Here is a 20,242-nt window from a genome sequence, read left to right as displayed (position 1 = left end):
TAGGCCAATCAAACAAACGCTCTTCCACGATTTGGAGAAATGAACCAATAATTTAATGAAAAGCATTTGGGTTCGAGCAGTATCCTACTGCAATTTACAACGACACAACACCATTGTTAAACAAAGACTTGCATTTGTTATCTACTTTCAGATTAAACATAATGTTCATAATCCTAACTGTAGGCTTTAGGTAGGTTAACAAGCAACGATTCAAAATAAAATAAAAATACTAAACAAGACCAGCTTGCAAACCAGCTTTGACCAGAGTGCAAGACCAGCTTAAGCTGGTTTTACCTGTTTTTTTCCCTATAAGGGAAAGAGCTATTAAATTCACTCAATATTCCCACAAATATTTTGAAATATCGAACATTTTGTTCCCCCCTCATAAATTACATCAAATAGTACATCAAAAGGCAAATTATGACACAAAGTATTGTGGAAAGATGAAAAATTAGTTCCAGGGGTGGGGGTTTGGCACTGGTGCTACAGGCTCACTGTCACTCCTCTGGAGCCCAAATCTTGGCAAAGAAAATCACAAGCAAGGATGTGAACTTTCTAGATATGAGGGACAAGTGGAACATGTGACCTCCTTTATGATGAGATTTGGGAAATCCACTTAAGCTGGTTAAGTGCACAGATAACTGGTTAGGGTTAGTTCCCATTGCTCTTCATGTCATTAACCTGTATCACGTTTCGTCACCTGAAAGGGACTAGTGACATTTTCAAAGGCTATTGTTCCCATTAAAAATGGATCAGGACTGAGATTTAGAGAGACTTCCAAGCCTCTATTACTTCTAATGAAATTAGTCGATTTCACACTGGCCTGAAGCAAAAGCTCAGGAAACTACAAGACTGCTTAGCAGACAGTGTTGATCCGATTTAGAATGAGGAAGAGGCATTTTTCTTTTGCCCATCTACACCAGCATTCAATTACAAGGAGGGTATGGTTGTGTGGGATGACATATGCTGTCATATATCTTTCTAACAGGTTACAAGCATCTTTAATGACACACACACACACACACATATATATATATATATATATATATATATATATGCATGCTTGTGTGTGGTGTAATGAAGATAAATACAAAAAGATGGACCAAGTCTAATATGGCTTTCATCCAAATAAATGTCCTGAAGTGATATTATCCTTCAGAGCATAAAAATGCTCAGGCATACTAGTGGGCCACACAATCAAACTGTGACAGCTTCATCCATCTTATGCACATTTATCTTATGCAAACAAAGAACAAATAGGTTCATCCATCATCGAAAGCAGCAAAAGTACACCGAAGCATTCCATATACATCTGCTGGTTTACCTGAATCATCCCTTGGATAAACAAGATAAAAACTGTTCTTGTTTTTTCCCAATTGTAATATTATATGAAGACAGTCATACAAAGACAGAGGCGGGTTTTCTTGCTTTATATCGGATAAGATATATTTAAAACATTGATAATTCCTCACCACCAACAGTGAAATTATGATGGCTATTTACAAAGGATGTAAGCACACAACCGATTTATAAAAAAAACAGTCTGACTGAATACAAAAAGGAGGACATGTGGAAACAAGTCCAATTTGTTGATCAGGGAAACTGAATGGCTGGTTTTGGTTGTCCAATTTGACACAAAGCAAGGGTCAATAGTCAATTATTCATCAATAAATTAAAAAAAGGAAACATTCCTCCATTTGGTCACTAAATTGAAAGGCAAGTGTTGAATAAAGACAAGAGAGGGAACACTGATGTCCAAACAAGGCCCTCATCTGGGCACAGGTGGCTGGTTCATCTCAAGAATGTACAGACACAGCCCTTCAAATCTCATTATCAAGAGGTTATGGCATCACACACACCGCAGGGAAGACTGTTCCCCTTTAGTTTGTCCAGATGCGGTATGTGGCTCATACGGTGGGGTTTTTGCCTGAGTGAGGGGTTTGTTGTTGCTGTTGTTGAAGGTAAAGCGGCCGTTTCACTCTAGGTTTCCTGCGCTTGGGCTTGCTCTTGGCCTTGGTCAATTGCACCACAAAGAAGGAAAGAACAACCATGGCACCAAGAAAGGCAAACATTGGGATGGTTTGGCCCACATCTTGATTATAGCGACCGGGCATTATTCCTGAGGAAAAACAGAGACATGGATTACTGCAATGCGTTGGCTGAATTCTAAAAGGCACTTTTGTGGGTGACAACTGGTTGATTATTTCCTAAACGCGCAGCAAAACTTCCTTTCTCACCTCCAGGGATGTCCCAGGCTCCACTTTCTCCAGGAGACAGGGGTCGAACCTGAGGTCGATATGGCCTCACATTAGGCAAAACAACCTTGTCCATGTCCACTGACAGTAGTTTCTGGTGCTTCCACAGATTGCTGAGAAGAAATAAATATCAACAAACCTTGTCAGATGTCGATATTAAAAGACAATGCATCCAAATTTAGATTGGTTTCCACTGACAGTGCCGTAGTTGAGAATGGCAGCGGTCTCATGTGTACTGACCTAGGAGCAGTCTCATTAAGCGGCTGGGGTTTAGCCCAAGACAGATGAGGACATGCAGGTAGAGGACGAGGCTTAGGGTCACCCAGATGAGCCTCCAGCACTTTGGAGTAACGGTAGAGGTGATTACCTACCAAAATAATAATAATCATCATCATCATCATAAATCGAATTCAGAAAATTTTTAAAAATACTTTAAATTAAAAACAAATGACTTTAAATGAATTAAAATAATGAATTATCGAATGAATAAAAAACTAAAAAACTAAAAATGCACTAATAAATTAAATATCAATGAATTAAATGAAATAAAATTTAAAAACCATGTGAATTAAAAAATTAATGAAAATATTGGAAAATAAAGAATTAAAGAATTGAAAACAAAGCATTAAAAATAATTGAATCAAATGATTAAAGAAATGAAATTAAAAATAAATTAGTTTGATTAAAAATTAATAAAATAAATTAAATATTACCTTCCAATCTTTGTGGTAATGGCCTGTCTGTGTCTGTAGGGGGCACCATTCTGTTTTTAGAGTGGGTGAGGCTTGGTGGAGTCATGCTATAGGAAGTGTACTGCAGCAGAGCATCCAGAAGCCAAAAACAGTCTAAAATGGACAAAAGAAAAGCCAAAAACATTTAATTAAATTAACATGTCCAAAAATGTATATTTAATGGTGCTGGTCTTTTTCAAATCTCTCTCTCAGACTTGTTTGCTCAAATTGTGAGCTTATATACAAAAATGGCCTTTACCTTTCTGTCTATGACTATCATCAATGCAGTTGGAGTCTCCGTAGAGTGCTATACGGCCTCCCCCCTCAGAGGGTGTTTGGTACAGTCCAAGCACAGGCACATTTTCCACCACTGCTGTCTCTTGTTTCAAGACCTCCAGACCTAGAAATTTGAGGAACAAAACAAGGGAACATTTAGCTGGTTTCCGTGGATAGAGCAGTGATGTGAGGTGTACGATCACAGCAAGCGCCGTGTACCTTGATCTTTTAAGGTCTGAGCGATGACAATCCCATCCTCAGGAAAACGAGCAATGCTGCACCCCGAGGCATAATACACTAAAAGCAAAAAGACATGGTATATTATTGAAATCTATTTTTAGTTTTAGGCAAACTTGTCTCCATTAAAACGGTCTGCTCAGCATCATGTATTTATCAGGAATCTATGATATAGCAAGAAGTTATAATCTTACTGTCATGATCTGCCATTGAGAAGTCTCCCTCATACAGACCGTCACTGAAGGCCATACCCCACACTGAGATCAGGTCATTCAAGGCTGGTACGTTAGCGCCCCCTGTGTCCGGCATCCACCATTGCCTGCAAATGTGTAATGCACGATTCAAAATTTGCCTTTATTTGATAAAATGTGTTTGTCCTGAATTGGACACTTTACTATGAGTCCAACTTAAAAGGTATTTGTCAGAGCCAATAATAGAAACTACACAATTTAAATCCCCCCAAAATGACATTAGTTTTGAATTATGGCACTTAAATACCCTAATGGGAAGCACACTTTAATTTAAATTAGAACAGAAAACGCAGATGGTAACTGGAAAATTAGACAAACACATTACTGAAATAAAAATGTCAGGTCAAATCACAGTTAATGAAGTAATTAGCGAGGCAGTCTGGACAAATTGTCTACTGAAATGCTAACTTTGTACAAATGTTTTTTGCCTTATACTGTGGAGAATGAGATTTTTATCTAAACCTAAAAAATAAAAAAAAATAAAAAATAAAAAAAAATAAAAAAAATTGTAAAAGGTTTCAGGATTAAGGTAATAAGAAAGTAAAAACATTTCCTATGCCCTAGAAATGCATAATTATTATTAATATTATAAATTTAATATGGCTTATAACATTTTTCTTTAAACATACAAAAGAAAGCATTGTTAGTAGTGGACCCCACTGAACATTTACTCAGAGATACATGCAGTACAGTCTTATTTTAAAGATAGAGACAGTGACAAAAGATTATGTTCTCCCTTGATGTTCTCAGTACCTGGTGTTCTCATCATAGAACTTCACTTTTCTCATGACTGATGTGTTGTACCAGTCACTGAAGACGATGAGAGACAGGCCGTTATCTATGTCTCTCCTCAACTTGGTGATTTCCTCTGGAAAATACTCTTCCTCACTGTCCACCATCAGCAAGGTCCCTATAAACACGCAGAGACAGATGACAGTTGATTTCCATCACTGCTTATACCATAAAACCAATTCATCTTCAAGACAGAATCCTTTACACAGAAAACACTCCACTAGATGAACACCTACCATACTGACTGGCATCAAAGCATGTGATTGGTGCACCCAAGACCTCGACAAAGTATCCCATGCTGCGAAGGTGCTGATACATGTCTCTAAAGTTAGTGTGAATATGATCACCATTCCTTCAAAACAAGAGAACGTCATATATACACTTATAAGAGAAAAATTGGGGTAAAAAAGGTTTCTAGAAACACACTACGAAATGCTGCCCTCTACAAATTGTTTTTCACAGTGCAATGTATTTTCTAAGAACTGATTGAATGTGGATTATTTTGGGTGGTCGAGGCTCACCAGTCAAGCGGATCGTTCTTCATGCGCAGGTTGTCTCGAGGGAAGTAACCAGGCGGGTAGCGTAGGTTGTGGTACTGATCCCACAGAATCCTCTTACTACGTGGAGGAGTGGGGACAATCTTTACCTTCACTGGTAACTTCACTGTAGAGGTCATCTCACCACCTATAGCTGACTGGATACAAAAACACGAAAAACAGACCACAGCAGGTCATGATCTCAAATCACACTCCTGCCAAAATGAACGCAGTTTAGACATTTTCTAATAAGTCTGAAAGCCTTCTAAGAAACTCTTAGAAGTGTAGTAAACCAATGAAAAAAAAAGTGTGGTCATTAACCAATAAAATTAATTTGTGATTTAAGCAGAAGAGCCTTTTCAATTATCACTTTACTGGAGATATCAGGGGCAGTACTGTAACTCACATCATTCTCTGCTGGCGAGGCCACTGTAACCATGACATGACCCTGAGCGATGCCTTCCCACGATGCAGCTTTCTTGGCCACAGATATGGAAACAGCCAAGTACCCAGCCCAGGGCCAGAGTACAGGCGAGTAAGACACCGCCACATCCACATAATCCCCATTCTGAGGAAGGTAGGGCTGCCAGATGGGCTGCGGATGAAAAAAACATAACTGAGCTTCTTCAAATGGACCATGGATAGTTGAAAATACAACGTATAAAATAAGAATTTACATTGAATTGCAGCGAGTGTATTTATTATTGCCTACCTTGTCCACAATCCTTCCAGTCACACCCATGCCATTAAGAATAGTCACGTTGACAATCGTCGGCATGCCACCGTAGTAAATAGGCTGAGAGCAGTAGGGCCACATGTACGGGCACTCGGTCAGATCTATGTAGCTCGGACTCAGGCTAAATAAAAAAATAAAATAAAAAACACACCATTAGAAATTCATTAAAGGACGATGACCTCACTGGGAGCCAGTGCAAGATAATGAACCAGGTCAAATCTACTCGATAATCAGGCTGGAACATAATTAAATCTTAATGAGCGAGCAATAGAGATGCCGGCTACATTTTAAATGGACCAATTCAGCATACATGAATAAGATAATGAGAGCATGATACGTGAGCAGAATGCTAGTCAAAGAGCAGAACACTACATTTGTGCGTATGCAAGAGACATGCCTGGCTTGCGGTTTGTAGCTGTTAAGGATCTGGTAGGCTCTGAGTAAATCGAGTTTGCCATGGCCCTGCTCAAACATGTTGACGCCTGGCAGCCTGCGTGCTGAAGCGATCAGTGCCTGCTTCATACTGGCCGGGTTCACCAACTCTCTGTTCAACACAGTGCTGGAAAGACAAGACAAATAAACATGGTTCAGTTCAATGGATGGGGGTTGATGGGATATAATTTCAGGGCAACCGCAGGTAGAGGACCGGAAAAAAGACTTCAAGCACTGGCAAAATGGTGACTCAGATGCCATAAAGCTAAGAGGCAGATGGGGTCAAGTACCTATGAGCGACTAATACAAATGAGAGCAATATATATGAAAGCGATAGAAAGGAAGGGAACTGAAGGTCGTCAAATGAAAACCGTATAAAGTGGAAATACCAACAAATTAGGTTAGCCCATCACAGTCTGAGAGTACATCAAATATATAGCAAAAGCTAAGACAGTAAAAGAGAGACTATGCCATTCAATTCCCTGAGGAAAAATAAGATTGATTCTGTCAATTAATTTGTTTCTTGTCTTTCTTTTCTTGCACTATCAATATCACTTAGTTTTCTCTCATAAAGGACAAAGGAAAAAAATAAGGCACTTATGCAGAAAACCATAGGTTTTGGGGACCAATTTATTTAGTTCTACTTTATATCAGTTGTGTGCGAGTGATGCGTTTATAGCAATAAATGTACAAAGTACAAGTGTGCCCACTGCCCACTATCAATCACTATCAGAGGCCTGATAAAGCAGCAAATACAGACCTAATAATTAAACCCTGATCTGAATCACTGATCTAAGTGGATATAAAATGTCCACACCTGACATAATTACAGTGCAATCTCTTAGGTATACAGGCCTGAAATGAGACGCTCCTTATTTTGGGGTCGAGTACATTAATTTTTTTATTATTATTATTTCTGAAAGACATTAGTTCTTCTATTCAGCAAGGAATCATTAAATTGTTTAAAAAAAAAAAATAAATAAAAGACATTTAAGGCCATTGCACACTGAGTCCGAATTTTTCGTCCGAAATTGTCGCACGTTGAAAAATAAATACGACCTCACGTTTTGTCAATCACGTTTGCACACTGCCTCCGAAATTTTCGTCCATCAAAAAAAAATTCGGATCAGGTTCGATTTTTTGCGTTTTTCGCATCCGTATAAAGCATTTTGAGATGCTTTGAGAAGGCGTTTTGACAATTCAGAGCCACCGTACAAGCGAAAGCCAAAATCCAAAATAGTGTCAGACAAATTAATACACTTCGTCTTGCAGCACAGAGCACTTTATGACAAACAAATTGCGGAATACAAAGATTCAGAATATAAAGAACTGCTGTAGCCTTTTTTTTTTTATGCCGCAGTTCGGTATGTGTGTGTGTGTGTGTGTGTGTCTGTGGGTGTATATCCAGACAGTCTCTGTTCGGGATAAATTGGTTCACGGAAATTGGTGGTCTTCTTTTTAATATGTGGATTCAGTATCGCTAGCAAAGTATCAAACTGAGGCACTGACATCCTGAAATAAACTTTGAATCTCTCGGGATAATCCCGCTGCTCTTCGATAAGGAGGTGGAACTCTCCTTCCTCTCTGCGCAATCTATGGATTGGATGGACCCAATATTTCCTTTTTCTTTTTTTAAAAAGAGAGAGGGCAACAAAATCATCCTCACTACTTAAAGACATTTTGTATAGTTTTGCGAATTTTTTCGCAACGGATTAATTAAAATGCATCGGACTCAGTGTGCAAGGTCTCTGTGCGTGACGAATTTTTAAGATTGCGAATGCGAAAAAACGCATGCGAAAATTTCGGACTCAGTGTGCAGAGACTTTTACACTGCTACAAATAGGTTATACTAGTAATAAATGCTGTTCTTTTGGACTTTCTATTCATAAAAGAATCATGAAAAAAAAAAAATCCACAAAAATGTTAAAATAAGACATGTTTCATAAACACTGAATCAACATATCAGAATGATTTCTGAATGATCTTAAGAGTGGAGTAATGGCTCCAGAATTTTTTTTTTCTTAATTTTTATGGTCCTACAAAGCAAAAAAACTAACAAACAATTGGACAATCTGAGTGAGTTTGTGAACGTTAATGCAAAGCACTTTGGGAAATTTGTCAGTTTCATGCTATTTTTGTTCATCTGTCTCACCTGGCCAGTAATGTGACAGCCCCGGCCACTACAGGTGATGCAACACTGGTGCCAGAGAGAGAACGACAGCCCTCCTTCAATCCTGAGCCACGCACACCAGAGCCGTACGTCACAATGTCAGGCTTCACCCTGCCGTAGCCACCTGGCAGCTCCTGATCCACAGACAGCACACAAATCAAAACAATGATTAAACAGCTTACAAGACAGACTTAGCAATATCACCTAGTTCTTTAACTGGGGAATCCGTTTTTTAATATCTTGTATCTCAAGGACATTCATTTTATGCAACTTTATTATAAATCTACAAAGCTGTAATTCTTTGAACCACTTCAAAGGTGCAATAGAGGGTTTTTACTGAGTGTTTTGAAGTGCATATCTTCAATTTATTCTCCTTCCTAAAGCGGGGGAGGCCAGGAATCTCCAGATTGTGTAGCAGGAGGTGTCTGTCTGCCCTTTTTAGGTCAGATCAAAATGCACAGGCATGTTCTAACTGGCCTCTTTATGCAGCTGCACAGGAAAAACGCAGTAATGTGACGTCACCAAAAGATAGAACGCACCCATGTTGTCATTCCTCGGGATGAAAACCTCGCAATGTTGTCCTCAAAATCAATCCCTCCAACACCAATAACATCCATCTGATCGGCTGGATTGTTCAGAGTTCTGAAAGACAAAAAAAAATAAAGTTGGGAATATTGGCCAAATCTAATAATTTGTCCTTAAACTACTTTTCTTACCCATAGAGTGGGCCATCATTGCCAATAGCAGATACCATAATCACCTTGTTGGCTGTGAGCTCCCAAACCTTGTTAAACACATAAGAGTTGAGCTTTTATTAGATCACTACATTTTGGAGAGCATGAAATTTGATGTACAGGCCAACATACAAGGCACCTTTATTCAAATTTGCTGGCTTGTTGCTTGAGATGTTTCTCATTTGTAGTTTGCTTTGGACAATAGAACCTGCTCAATGAATAAATGTGAATTTAATTTATCAATACCTTATCAACAAATGGATGGTCCATAAAGTCTGGTCCCCCTATACTGAGATTTAAGACATCTATCTTCTTCAGGATGGCATAGTTAAAGGCATCTAAGAACCAGGAGGTGTAGGACACCTAAGAAGAGGGAAAAAGAATAACATGAATAGATGTGTAAAAATCATCCTGAACAAATATGTAATTACAAAAAAAAAAATAATCGAGGCCAGTTATAATGCTCAAGGCTGCATTTATTTGCTCAAAATACAGTAAAAATACATTGTATTTTAGCAAAGCATTGTGGAATACTATTACAATTTTTTAAACTTTTCTATTTTAATGTTTTAAAATGTGATTGAAACATAAAATGTATGATAAAAGTGTCAAATAACTTTTGAAAGGTGATTGTATAGGATCATGGATTTGAGTGTTGTGTGCTACCTGGTTATTAGTAAAAACCCTGAAGATATGAAGCTCAGAATCAGGAGCGAATCCCTGGCACTCTCTCATGCTGGCAATAACCCCAGCAACAAAGGTACCATGACCCAACCCTGAAGAAAGCAAGACAGATACAGATAGAAATTATTAATGCTTGTAATCTGAACAATTCATCTGGGCTGACTCAGTCAACTTCACTCAGAATGCAATATTGATTGAATAAATGTGTTTAAACCCGTTTCATGACATAGTTTTATGTCTCACCATCATCCAGTGTTTTCTCATTGGTCCAGTTGGTTCTTTCTTTAACATTCTTAAAGTGAGGGTGCTTCTCACTGAGCCCTGTGTCAAATACTGCTACCTTCACCCCAGAGCCTGCAAATGAACACAAACAGGAACAAGCTTCATAGAAAACTTGATCTCCAAAAGTAGTAGAAAATTAATTACAACAGCCCATTCTTTAACACATACCAGTGTGTCCCATCTGCCAGAGCACATCTGCTTGCAGTATCTGGGCAACATGTCTGGGGATGGCCCGTAGGAGACGGCGACTGGAGTGTCTTCCTGTAGCATGCCAGAATCCAGAGCCCAGAGAAAGACTGGTTCTCCTGAGCGGCCTTGACGACTGCCACGACTGCCACTTCTGCACCCAACGTGTGTCATTGCATGGGGATGCCCCATCGGTGCCCGCTAAAAGAGCAAAGGAATGAGAATTATATTTAATCCAATTTACTCATTTTATTTGTGCCGTGGATATACTGTGTTATAAACTGTATAAAATAACCTCTACTGGCTGACACACTTCTGCCATCCCCTGTAATACACCATAATGTTACCCATCCTTGAGCAGGAGGATTATTAAAAACGCTCACTTCAAATGTCTTTTAATTTTTCTCGAACTATCATGTAATTTATCACTCTTTCAGGCCCTGTTCCCCATTTAATCTACATTTATGTTCACTTTATAAGGGCACACATTTATTTCTCATAACTCAAGAGCACTTTTATGTCATCTCTATAGACCCCATCACCCCAGAACTTAAAAAATAAAATAAAAAAAATCATCATGAATACTTCAAGACTCAAAATAAATCACATCTGAACAACAAGGATTTTAGTAATTCAGCTATGTACCTGCCCTGATAATATAATATAATACTTTAGCTATAATATCTCATTTATAAATACCTTTGCTGAAAAAAGATGGCATAGAACAGGGATCCTCAAATCTGGACCATTCCTGCAGAGTTTAGCTCTAACCCTAATCAAACACACCCGAACATGCTAATCAGAGTCTTCAAGATCATTAGAAAATCACAGGTAGGCGAGTTTGATCAGGGTTGGAGCTAAACTCTGCAGCAGATTGGACCTCCAGGGAAAGATTTGAGGAAACCTGGTGTAGAATATCCGATTCTAACTGTTACCAAGACTAGCTAGTTAAACTATAACTTGGCAACATATTTAAATCAACTGAATTCAACAACACTAGGCCCAAAAGTGACAATACTGTAAACCCAGTAAAAAAACATGGCAGTAAATATTGATAAAACCTGCAAAGTATCAGATTTCATCCATTTCAACCTAACCACACAGTATCAACATCTACACCTTCATTAGCATTTTTATTGGCTCTATGAATAACTTCGGGCCAGACCTGAGATGAGTAGTAGCCTGTGCTTTCAGGAATATTTAAAGTTTTTTTTTTTTACAGTACAGAGCAATAATATGGACACTTTTACATAGAAGAGTTGAGGTTAAAAAACCCTCTCGTAAAGTGCGGGTTTACACTTGGGCAGCACTTGGAAAGGAACCGTAGGTGTTTAAGCAGGCCAACCACTTCGTCCAGCTCTGACATGTCAGTCTTCCTCTCTGGCTGATTACTGCTCATTAATACCCCCTAAAGCTATACAGAGGAGACTAGCGCATATACTGTAATTATATTACATTTCATTCCCCCACTCGTGCTCTTGTAGATCTGACCCTGACATCATTTAAATGATAATTACTTGCATATATGCTCTCAAACTGTGACCAGGGGTTTATTCTTAGAGGCACTTTGGTTTCAGTAATAAGAACAAAAATACATCATTAGCTGCTGTTAGTTGGGTCTCTTTCTCTAAGCTGTGCTATGTTTAGACCATGGTTGAAGAGCAAGATATGCTAGCGTGTGGGTGCAGACTGGTGGAGCCAGACTGATCAGCAGCTTCTTGAGAATCATTGTAGAGTGGCGCTGTCTGCAAAAATACATTTTAGCTATATTGTGAGAATGTGAATTGCATGTGATGAAAGACAAACTGAGCACCACATAATAATTAATCTGAAACTTTATTGGATTCTCCTCAATGAGCACAAGCAGTGATGTCCAATTCAAGAATGGACTTAATAAATATGGCTCTTTTCAACGAATCAACAGAACCAACTGGAGAATCAAGCGGCACTGAACACAAGATTCATTGACTCAATCAATTAGATAACTTTCTCAACTTTCTGACATAAAAGCTGAATTTTTATTAGCCATTACTCCAATCTTCAGTGTCACATGATTCTTCAGAAATAATTTTATTAGGCTGATTTGGTGCTCAAGAAATGTCTTTAAATTCAACTAATTGTCAGGATTCTTTGATGAATAGAAAGTTCAAAATAATCTTTGAAACAAACAGAAAAAAAAGTCTGATCAATTTAAAAAAAAAAAAAAATTAAAATCTGACCCGAAACTTTTGAACGTTGGTTTACACTACAAAATAAACGGTTCGAAAAATTTGTCTCAATGTTTTTTGGGTTGATGCCACAAAATCTTGCAGTAAACATTGGATAAGCATTATACAGAAGCCTTGTAGCTTGTTTAGGATGCTGGTAAAGGAAGACGTGAATAGAGAGGAACTCATTCTGTTATTATACAGGAGCGGTGCTAATAAACACCAATCACTCTCCCAGAGTCTCAACACTGACAGCAGATTTGCATGGAGGTGCGATTTCTTTTTTTATTCTAGTGGTAGGGAACTCAGTGTGCAAAGACAGAACATTCTTTCACCACAAACACTTCTGAAAGCCATTTCCTTCACCCCCTACTGATTCCCATTTGGTTCACCCCCTACTGATTACTTTCCTCCCTGCAGTCACCTCAAAGAGAGCTGGGGAGGAACAAATTGCATGTAACCTGTGTGACCTGTGCAAAGCACTGCACGGTTTGATTCATAAATATAATGCGGTGTACTAAGAATACTGTTTTAGTATATTACAGTAAGGCATAGTAAAGTATTATAACAGTATTATGATCTCAATACCAGTGTTGTGAGAGTAAAGTACTACTTACAGTCAGTCAGTTTGAGGCTGCGGAGGACCATGCGTTGGGGCGTGACTCGTTTGATGTAGGGGTGGTCCTGCAGGGTGAGCAGGCTGCTGCGGGCATCTTGCCGGATCTCCACCACCTCAAAGTCACTGGGGTAATCGCTGGCAGGATTGTCCCGCCGTATGATGCGCCAGTTCACTGCATCCACATCTCGCAGGGCGCTGCTGATGAAATCGCTGCGTGCTTTGGCTGTGAAGTATCCATTAAATGCAACAATGTACTCTAGAAAAGACAAAGAGAGAACAAAATATATTGCAAAATCTCACAGGACAACTGCACTTGAATTTACTGAGGAATGCAACTTCAGCAAGGCTTCGCATTCATTTGGGCATTGGGCCCAAATAGATACAGAACGAGACATCAAGTCATCATTCAAATGGATTCAATCTTGCATCAACAACCACAATAGAGTCTTTAACAGACATAACATCTGCGGAGTGAAACTGTAGGACAGGGTGGGTATAGACGAACACCCAGTTTTTCTTTGCTCAACAAACCTTAACAGAGAGACTAGCAGTATGCATTGAAATATGGCTGTCCTCCAGAGTGCTTGATGCAACTTATAACAAAGCCAACAATACATTGGGGAATGAAACGCAATGCAATGCAGACTACATTAAGAGCTCAGTGGCTTTAGAGACAGCAGAAAAAAAAAAGCTAAATAATAATCAAATTTTAAAAAACTATTAAAGTCGGCATTCATCTATTTTCTTAAATGCATGTGAACAATTCATCCATGCACATTTAATTTTTTTAGTGACTGTAATTCTAAAATCAAAATGTCATATCAAAAACACTTCCTACATCTATAGCTGTTGACATTTAAAGTTGCATGTCCGAACATTTAAGCACATTTATCTATCATTAGGTAGAAGCCAATTCAAGTAGACATCGACGTGAATGGGAAGCATGCAACCATCCTCGATTTATGAACAAAATTCTGCGAGGCAAATAATAAAAAAAAAAAAAAAAAAAATACAACCCAGACTCAACCCAACTGAACTGGTTTGTGCAGTATATTTATGGCTATAAAATATAAAAAATGAGCATAAAACTATTAAAAATGTATTTTGTATGATGAACCACTTAATGTACAACATAAAATATGTCCTGAAGGAAACCAGAATGATGATTAAAATAAATGCAGTCAGATTAGGAGAGAATGTGCTTTGTTCAAAATTGAATTTACATGAAACTTAATGCTGAACAATTAAAACTGGAACCATTGCTACATAAAATCTCCTTGCCACAATTCATAGCTTAGGGTGAGGGAAGTGGGAATGAATTAAACATTAGAAGATGGCACAAAGGGCACATTCATAGAGCAGCAATCAGGCCACTATAAATAACGCGTTACGTTCTGGTCTTGTATACCCACATCCACACCACACCACACCCAAACTAGTGAAATGTGCACCCAGTGAAAACAACGCTGGACTCAGATTAAGTCTTAGGAATGTATTGCCAACAGTCTTGGCCAGCCGCCAGGAAACACACACAAACACAGAGCAGAGGGCACAATCCAGCCAATGAATGGACAGAGAGCTGCAGCACAGTGGAGTACATTACACCAGCACTGTTTGACCTGAAATGCTCACGTTTTGTCCTGCCCTAAATTACAACAGGAAGGGCAACAGCTGCTTTAAATCCTCAATAAACACCATAAACAGGTTGATTTTCAGAGCAATAAAATCTCATTATCAACACTACAAAAAGTAAATTACAGCACTAAAATGACATACTGAAACAATGTCTGAACATGCTGTAGTCAACGAAGAATTCAGTGTTCTCCTGATGGTCAAACACTTAAACAACTGGTAAACTATAAGCCAAATTAATCCTACTTTTGTTACAAACAATAAGACAACATCATTCATTTTCAACAATGACATTGCTTACCATGCTTGACCACTTTGGTAGAAAAGTCCAGTTTCAGTGTGAGCTGTGAGCAGTTTGGGCTTAAGAGTGCATCAGCATTTAGAGGAGAAGGAAAGGGTGTTGAGAACGGTCCACTGTTTTCCTCTGTGCCCACTGGGGACAATCGACCCCCTAAAAAGGCCACAAGCAAGCACAGCCGTACAATCATGGTCCCTGCGGTCCGTTTCTGGTCATTGCCCATTTAAAGATACATGTGTCCTCAAACCTAACAAACGTGAATGGGTATTTGCAGTTTTCAAATGGTTTAAGTCCAGAATGCAGAGAAGCCTGAATAACACATGGCTTGAGTTTTCATTTCTTTCTACGTTTTCTCTCCATTGTGTGTTTGTGGTCCAGTGGAGGTGATCAGTGTGGCAGCCTGAGGAGAAGGAGGGGGACCATCTTCACAAAAAGAGTAAAACAGTCTACTGTAGATCAGGAGGGGTGTTAATCTGGTGATGGGCTTCCTCACAATGACCAAAGGGCTTTTATGCTTTCTGCAGACAGAAGAGACAACACAATATATTTATTTAGTCAACAGATACATTTACTCAGCAAGGATATATTCAATTTATCAACAGTAACAGTAAACACATTTATCCAGTTTTTTTTATTTTACTTTCTACTCAAAGAATCACAAATGTCTCACAGTTTCATAAAAATAAGCAGAATAAGTGTCTTCAACATTGATAATAATAATAATAATAATAATAATAATAATAATAAGAAGAAGAAGAAGAGGAAATGAGCAGCAAAATCAACATAGATTGATTTCTGGAGAATCATGTGACACTGATGACTAGAGAAATCACTGCAAAAAACAATTCAGCTTTGCCACAGGAATAAATCACATTCTAAAAAATATTCAGAGAGAACAGTTACTTTAAGAGTGTTTTCACACCTAATTCGTTTAACCCTTTCAAACGCTCTGGGAGCGATTCAGCGTGTATATGTGAACAAACCATGTGATCTCAGACCCCCCCCAAAAGCGAACCGTTTCGTTTCGACATGTGTACCTGGAGGCTTGCCATACCTGCAGCCATGTTACTTCACTGCTGTAACAACAGAAAAAAACTTTTCACCATGGCAGGTCATGGGGTTGTGTGGTCCCAGGAGGAGAGTTGTGCACTTATTGAAATTTGGAAAGATGATTACATTAAACGTCAACTCTCCTCAACCCATAAAACACAGCAGTTGTTAATAGTGTTGGAAGAAAATTATCTTTTTAGTTGCTATCCTTTTACGTTTTTTCAGATGCTTTCCTTTAGTTCTGCTTTGTCTGACTCTTTCTGTTTGTCATTTGCTTCAAAATATGCCACATTAACATGATGACAACGTGAAGACGCCATCTTGAATACCCAAAATCCAATGCTGCAAAGAAAGCTGGGGTCTGAGTTCTTATAAAGTTGTGGTGTGAACAAGAAAGGGTCTGACATCTCTTCATTGCTGAAGAGGGCCAAAAAAACAACTGGGTTCTCTTTTGAATCCACTAGATTGTGAACACCAAAAGGACTGAGGTCATTTTCAGCTGGTTCCCTTTCTGGTTCACTTTAAGTGAACTGGGTTTGGTTCTCTTAAAACTAACTACATGTGAAAACACCCTAAATTGTAACTGTATGGTTGATCAAATAAATCCAATGTTGGTGAGCACGAAGAAGAAACATGAAAAGACCTTATTTTTGAACAACAGTGTAGACGTACAAAAGGACAAGGACTATTTATTGGGCTGAAAATTTGACGCTGATTGTGGAACTTTTTGTACAGATGTTTAGATCTTACACTGAAGCTCAAGATGCTTTTTGGCTCATCTTAAACTACGCTGGAGAACATGATCATCAGGTTTTACGCAAACTTGTGGAGTTCATGCAGGTCAAGCATTAAAGACATCTAGAATGATGCTTATATTCCACCACAAAGCGTCAGCCTCATAATAACGTGAGAGACATTTTCATGAAAACATGGTCCCCCACCCACAGGCACACATTCAGAGGCTTAATTCCCCACTAACTCCAGGCTGTGAACGCCTGTCCCGCAAGAGGTGGGCTTAACTCAGATGGGCTGAGCTGTTTCGCAACTCAGTTTTACATCCGTAAGACCTAAGCCCCCAATATGCACACCATATGGTTCTGTACTACAGATAAGGCCATCCTTGCTAATCACAGATACACGCAGAATGGGTGCAAGGCTGTAAAATGATTGTAAAGACATAAGTACTGACTTGTCAACAAGACAAGAAAAAAAATGCTTTTAAAGTTGCAGTGAAACAGAAGTTGTGATATTCCTTTCTTGTATATCAGAGTGAACTTCTAGAAAAAAAAAAGGACAAGACTTAATTTTATCTAATGTAAATTGATTGAATCATTGTCGATTGCTATTGGTGCAATCTCATGCGAATGACAGGTTATCCCAACAGATTTCTCCAATCATTTAGTTCGTTTAAACACCGTTCCTGCAACTTCAAGTTCATTTGTCTCCATTTTTGTGTGTAATGGCCACATCTCAAACTCTATGACCACTTCCGCTTCTGAGATGCTCAGAAATGTGTAAACGGTTCATATGAAGAAAAACCAGTTGCTACATACATTTCACTGCAACTTTAAAAGGTGGCCAAAAATAAAGAGAATGTGTATGTAACCTTCACAAAATCTGTGTTTACTTCTTTAACTCTGTTTGTGGAGAAACACAATCTAGGATGTTAGTGGAACAGGTTAAAGTAATAATTTGCCCAAAAACAAACCCTGTTTGATTTTTTTCTTTTGTAGTTTTAGGCAGAATGAAGCTGATATTCTGTGTAACATCTCCTTTTGGTGTGTAAATGACAATTTTCATTTTGGGTGAATCGTCCCTTCTAAAGCCTAAATCTAAAGCCACTAGACTTCCATTTATTTATTTTTTTAAATCGAGCAAAAGGACAGCAGTCACTTATTCCAGAAAGTGGGCTAATTACTATCAGCAAACAGTAGTAGAAAAAAAATAGGCCTGCAAAAGACATTATTTTCTTATGCATTAGTTATTTAATAAAATACAGAAACACTATCACAACTAAATAGTAGCTGAAGTGATAACCTTCTTCTGATAATGTTCTTTTATAAAGAAAAAAACTGCATTTTGAACAGCACTTGGAACAAAGCCTTTACATCGACACTGACAGCATTGTGTATTGGATGCAATGTTCCAGTTGGAAGTTTGAGGCTAGTTTAGATGGACTGTTTCGGTCCGGTACTGATCACAAAGCTTTGTCTGATGGATAGATCTGAAATTATTTAATGTCTTACTTTTAACAATACATTGCACACAAGCTAATGACAATGCCACTAGCAGTCTTGCTATCTAAACCATCAACCAATTAATTTACGCTGCGCAAAGTAGTCTGCCAGAGTAGCTCGTTATTTGCGATACCCTTCATCTTAAAAAAGCTTCAAAGTTAATGTTTTTATTCACTAGAACAAACAAACATGTGGTCTCGTCTCGCCACCTTCCAGCTACAAGCTAACAGCTAACTGAGCAAAGCATGACCATAACAGTTCCCACACATAACCAACAGCCCCATATTATACTTACAATGTGCGGAATGTACAATGATGGTGCAGGAAATTATTAATTCCCGGAATATGTCGTCTAAAATATTTTGTATCTTGGTTTTAGTACATATTACAACTATACACAAGCTAATGGCGTAAACTGTAAAACTGTAACGTGAGAAACTGGTATTAAACACAACAAGCAGTAGCCAATTATCAAGCGCTGCGTCACGTCTCGACGCGGGAGGGATAAGCGTTCAGCCAATAGAAAACGTTTATATCTTTATGCTTCCATTCGATTGGTTATTGAGATAATATGATAATGTGCTTTAGAAGCAAGCATGTTAATGGTGCTCGCAGTGATTTCGCCTTACTGAAAATGTTTTAACGAGTTGAACCGTAAAATATCACTAAAATAATATACGTTAGCGTGAGCTGAAGAATTCAGTCATAGCCCATACTTAATAAGTAGCCATGTAAGCTCCATGTAAGATGAAAAAAGCGGTTTCATCTTACATGGAGCGGGTCGCATCATGGGTGCCGACAGGTTCAAAATGCATGACAAACGGCATACAGTTTAGTAGTAGTTTGCTGCCAGTTCTTAGCTGGTTCAGGATGATTTTAGTGCTCTAATCTGTTGTGTATCAGGACAGTTGTTAGGTCCATCGTTTTCCCAGACTGAAGTTACACTACTTTATTTGGTCATCCAGTCTGGCTTTGCTGCAATAAACAATAGTCTATGAAGTTGTATATTTGTTGTCAAGTCCCTCTAATTTATTAAAAATCTTATTCAATCATCCATTTATTATTTATACTCACACTCAAGTATTCATACAATCATCAGAGGTAACAGCTGAAGCAATGTACATCCAGCTATATTTTTACACGTATAAACACTTTTTGATTTAATGGATCAATTTTGAATGTTTCCAGATTATTACTGCAATTCCTTTGAAAAGTATAAGAATATAACAAACACTACATTTGACATAAATATTGGTTTTGTAAAATTTTATGAGCAGATGAAAGAAATTAATAATACAAATTATTTTAAAAATCCATTTTCAAGTTTCAGTGACTCCCTAAAGACCCATTCACTCCCAAAACATATAGTTATAACTATAACAGTAACAACAACACAGAAGAATATCGTTGGAATCACTTTTAGAATGTTTTTTGTTTTCATCTGATGAACGATAGTAACATTGACAGTCAATCAGAATTCACCTGGTGTGGACATTAATATAATTATTACAGGTATCTATTGTTATCTTTCTTAGTGTTCATGGGCAAATATGGAACAGATAAAGTGTTCTAATAACTCTTAATAATTCTAAAAGTTCTAATAATTCTCTGGCCTGCAATTGACATTAAGAAAATTTGATAGTGTCCTTTTATCTGCCCTTATCTGATTCATGTACTTTACAGTAGCATGATGTGCAAATTTCAGAATGTATAAAGGTTAAACTGAAAAGCATGATTTATTAGTTTTGTTCTGGGTGTTAAACATGAAAGATATGCGTGACATGCAATGAAAAGGTATTTCAGTCTTGGAATGTGGAGTTTTTTTACCACAATAATAGAAATTGTAGACATAATAGACATAACCCTTTTTGCACCTGCAAGATTATGTGCTTATGTT

At 38.1% G+C, this 20,242-nt stretch overlaps 1 protein-coding gene across 1 annotated transcript; it reads right to left on the bottom strand.

Annotated features, from left to right (window-relative positions):
• Positions 1-33: 33 nt before the first annotated feature.
• On the bottom strand, positions 34-18,807 carry LOC306842753 (membrane-bound transcription factor site-1 protease-like). The gene is made up of 23 exons (XM_079373810.1): positions 18,641-18,807; positions 15,062-15,576; positions 13,127-13,384; positions 10,285-10,503; positions 10,078-10,188; positions 9,817-9,926; positions 9,397-9,513; positions 9,133-9,200; positions 8,956-9,058; positions 8,399-8,550; positions 6,212-6,373; positions 5,791-5,935; positions 5,485-5,673; positions 5,064-5,236; positions 4,779-4,894; positions 4,504-4,660; positions 3,694-3,818; positions 3,482-3,559; positions 3,246-3,386; positions 2,969-3,100; positions 2,496-2,622; positions 2,238-2,368; positions 34-2,119 (listed from the first exon to the last, which is right to left on the bottom strand). Exons 2-23 carry the CDS (start codon positions 15,279-15,281, stop codon positions 1,908-1,910), a joined length of 3,246 nt encoding a protein of 1,081 aa, XP_079229936.1. The 5' UTR covers positions 15,282-15,576; positions 18,641-18,807; the 3' UTR covers positions 34-1,907.
• Positions 18,808-20,242: the final 1,435 nt, after the last annotated feature.

The sequence above is a fragment of the Barbus barbus genome (genome assembly GCF_936440315.1).
Source record: "Barbus barbus genome assembly, chromosome: 23".
NCBI lineage: Eukaryota > Metazoa > Chordata > Actinopteri > Cypriniformes > Cyprinidae > Barbus > Barbus barbus.
Note: the sequence above shows the minus strand (reverse complement) of the source record. Positions and strands in the feature narration are given on the sequence as shown.

Bases quoted from the DNA above. Each gene is read 5' to 3' on its own strand.
- LOC306842753 (XM_079373810.1), bottom strand. From the start codon at position 15,281: ATGGGCAATGACCAGAAACGGACCGCAGGGACCATGATTGTACGGCTG. The intron at 5,936-6,211 runs GCATGTCTCTTG...TTTTTTATTTAG, and splicing joins AGCTACAAACCGCAAGCCAG to CCTGAGTCCGAGCTACATAG. The intron at 4,895-5,063 runs GTGAGCCTCGAC...CTTGTTTTGAAG, and splicing joins AAGAACGATCCGCTTGACTG to GAATGGTGATCATATTCACA.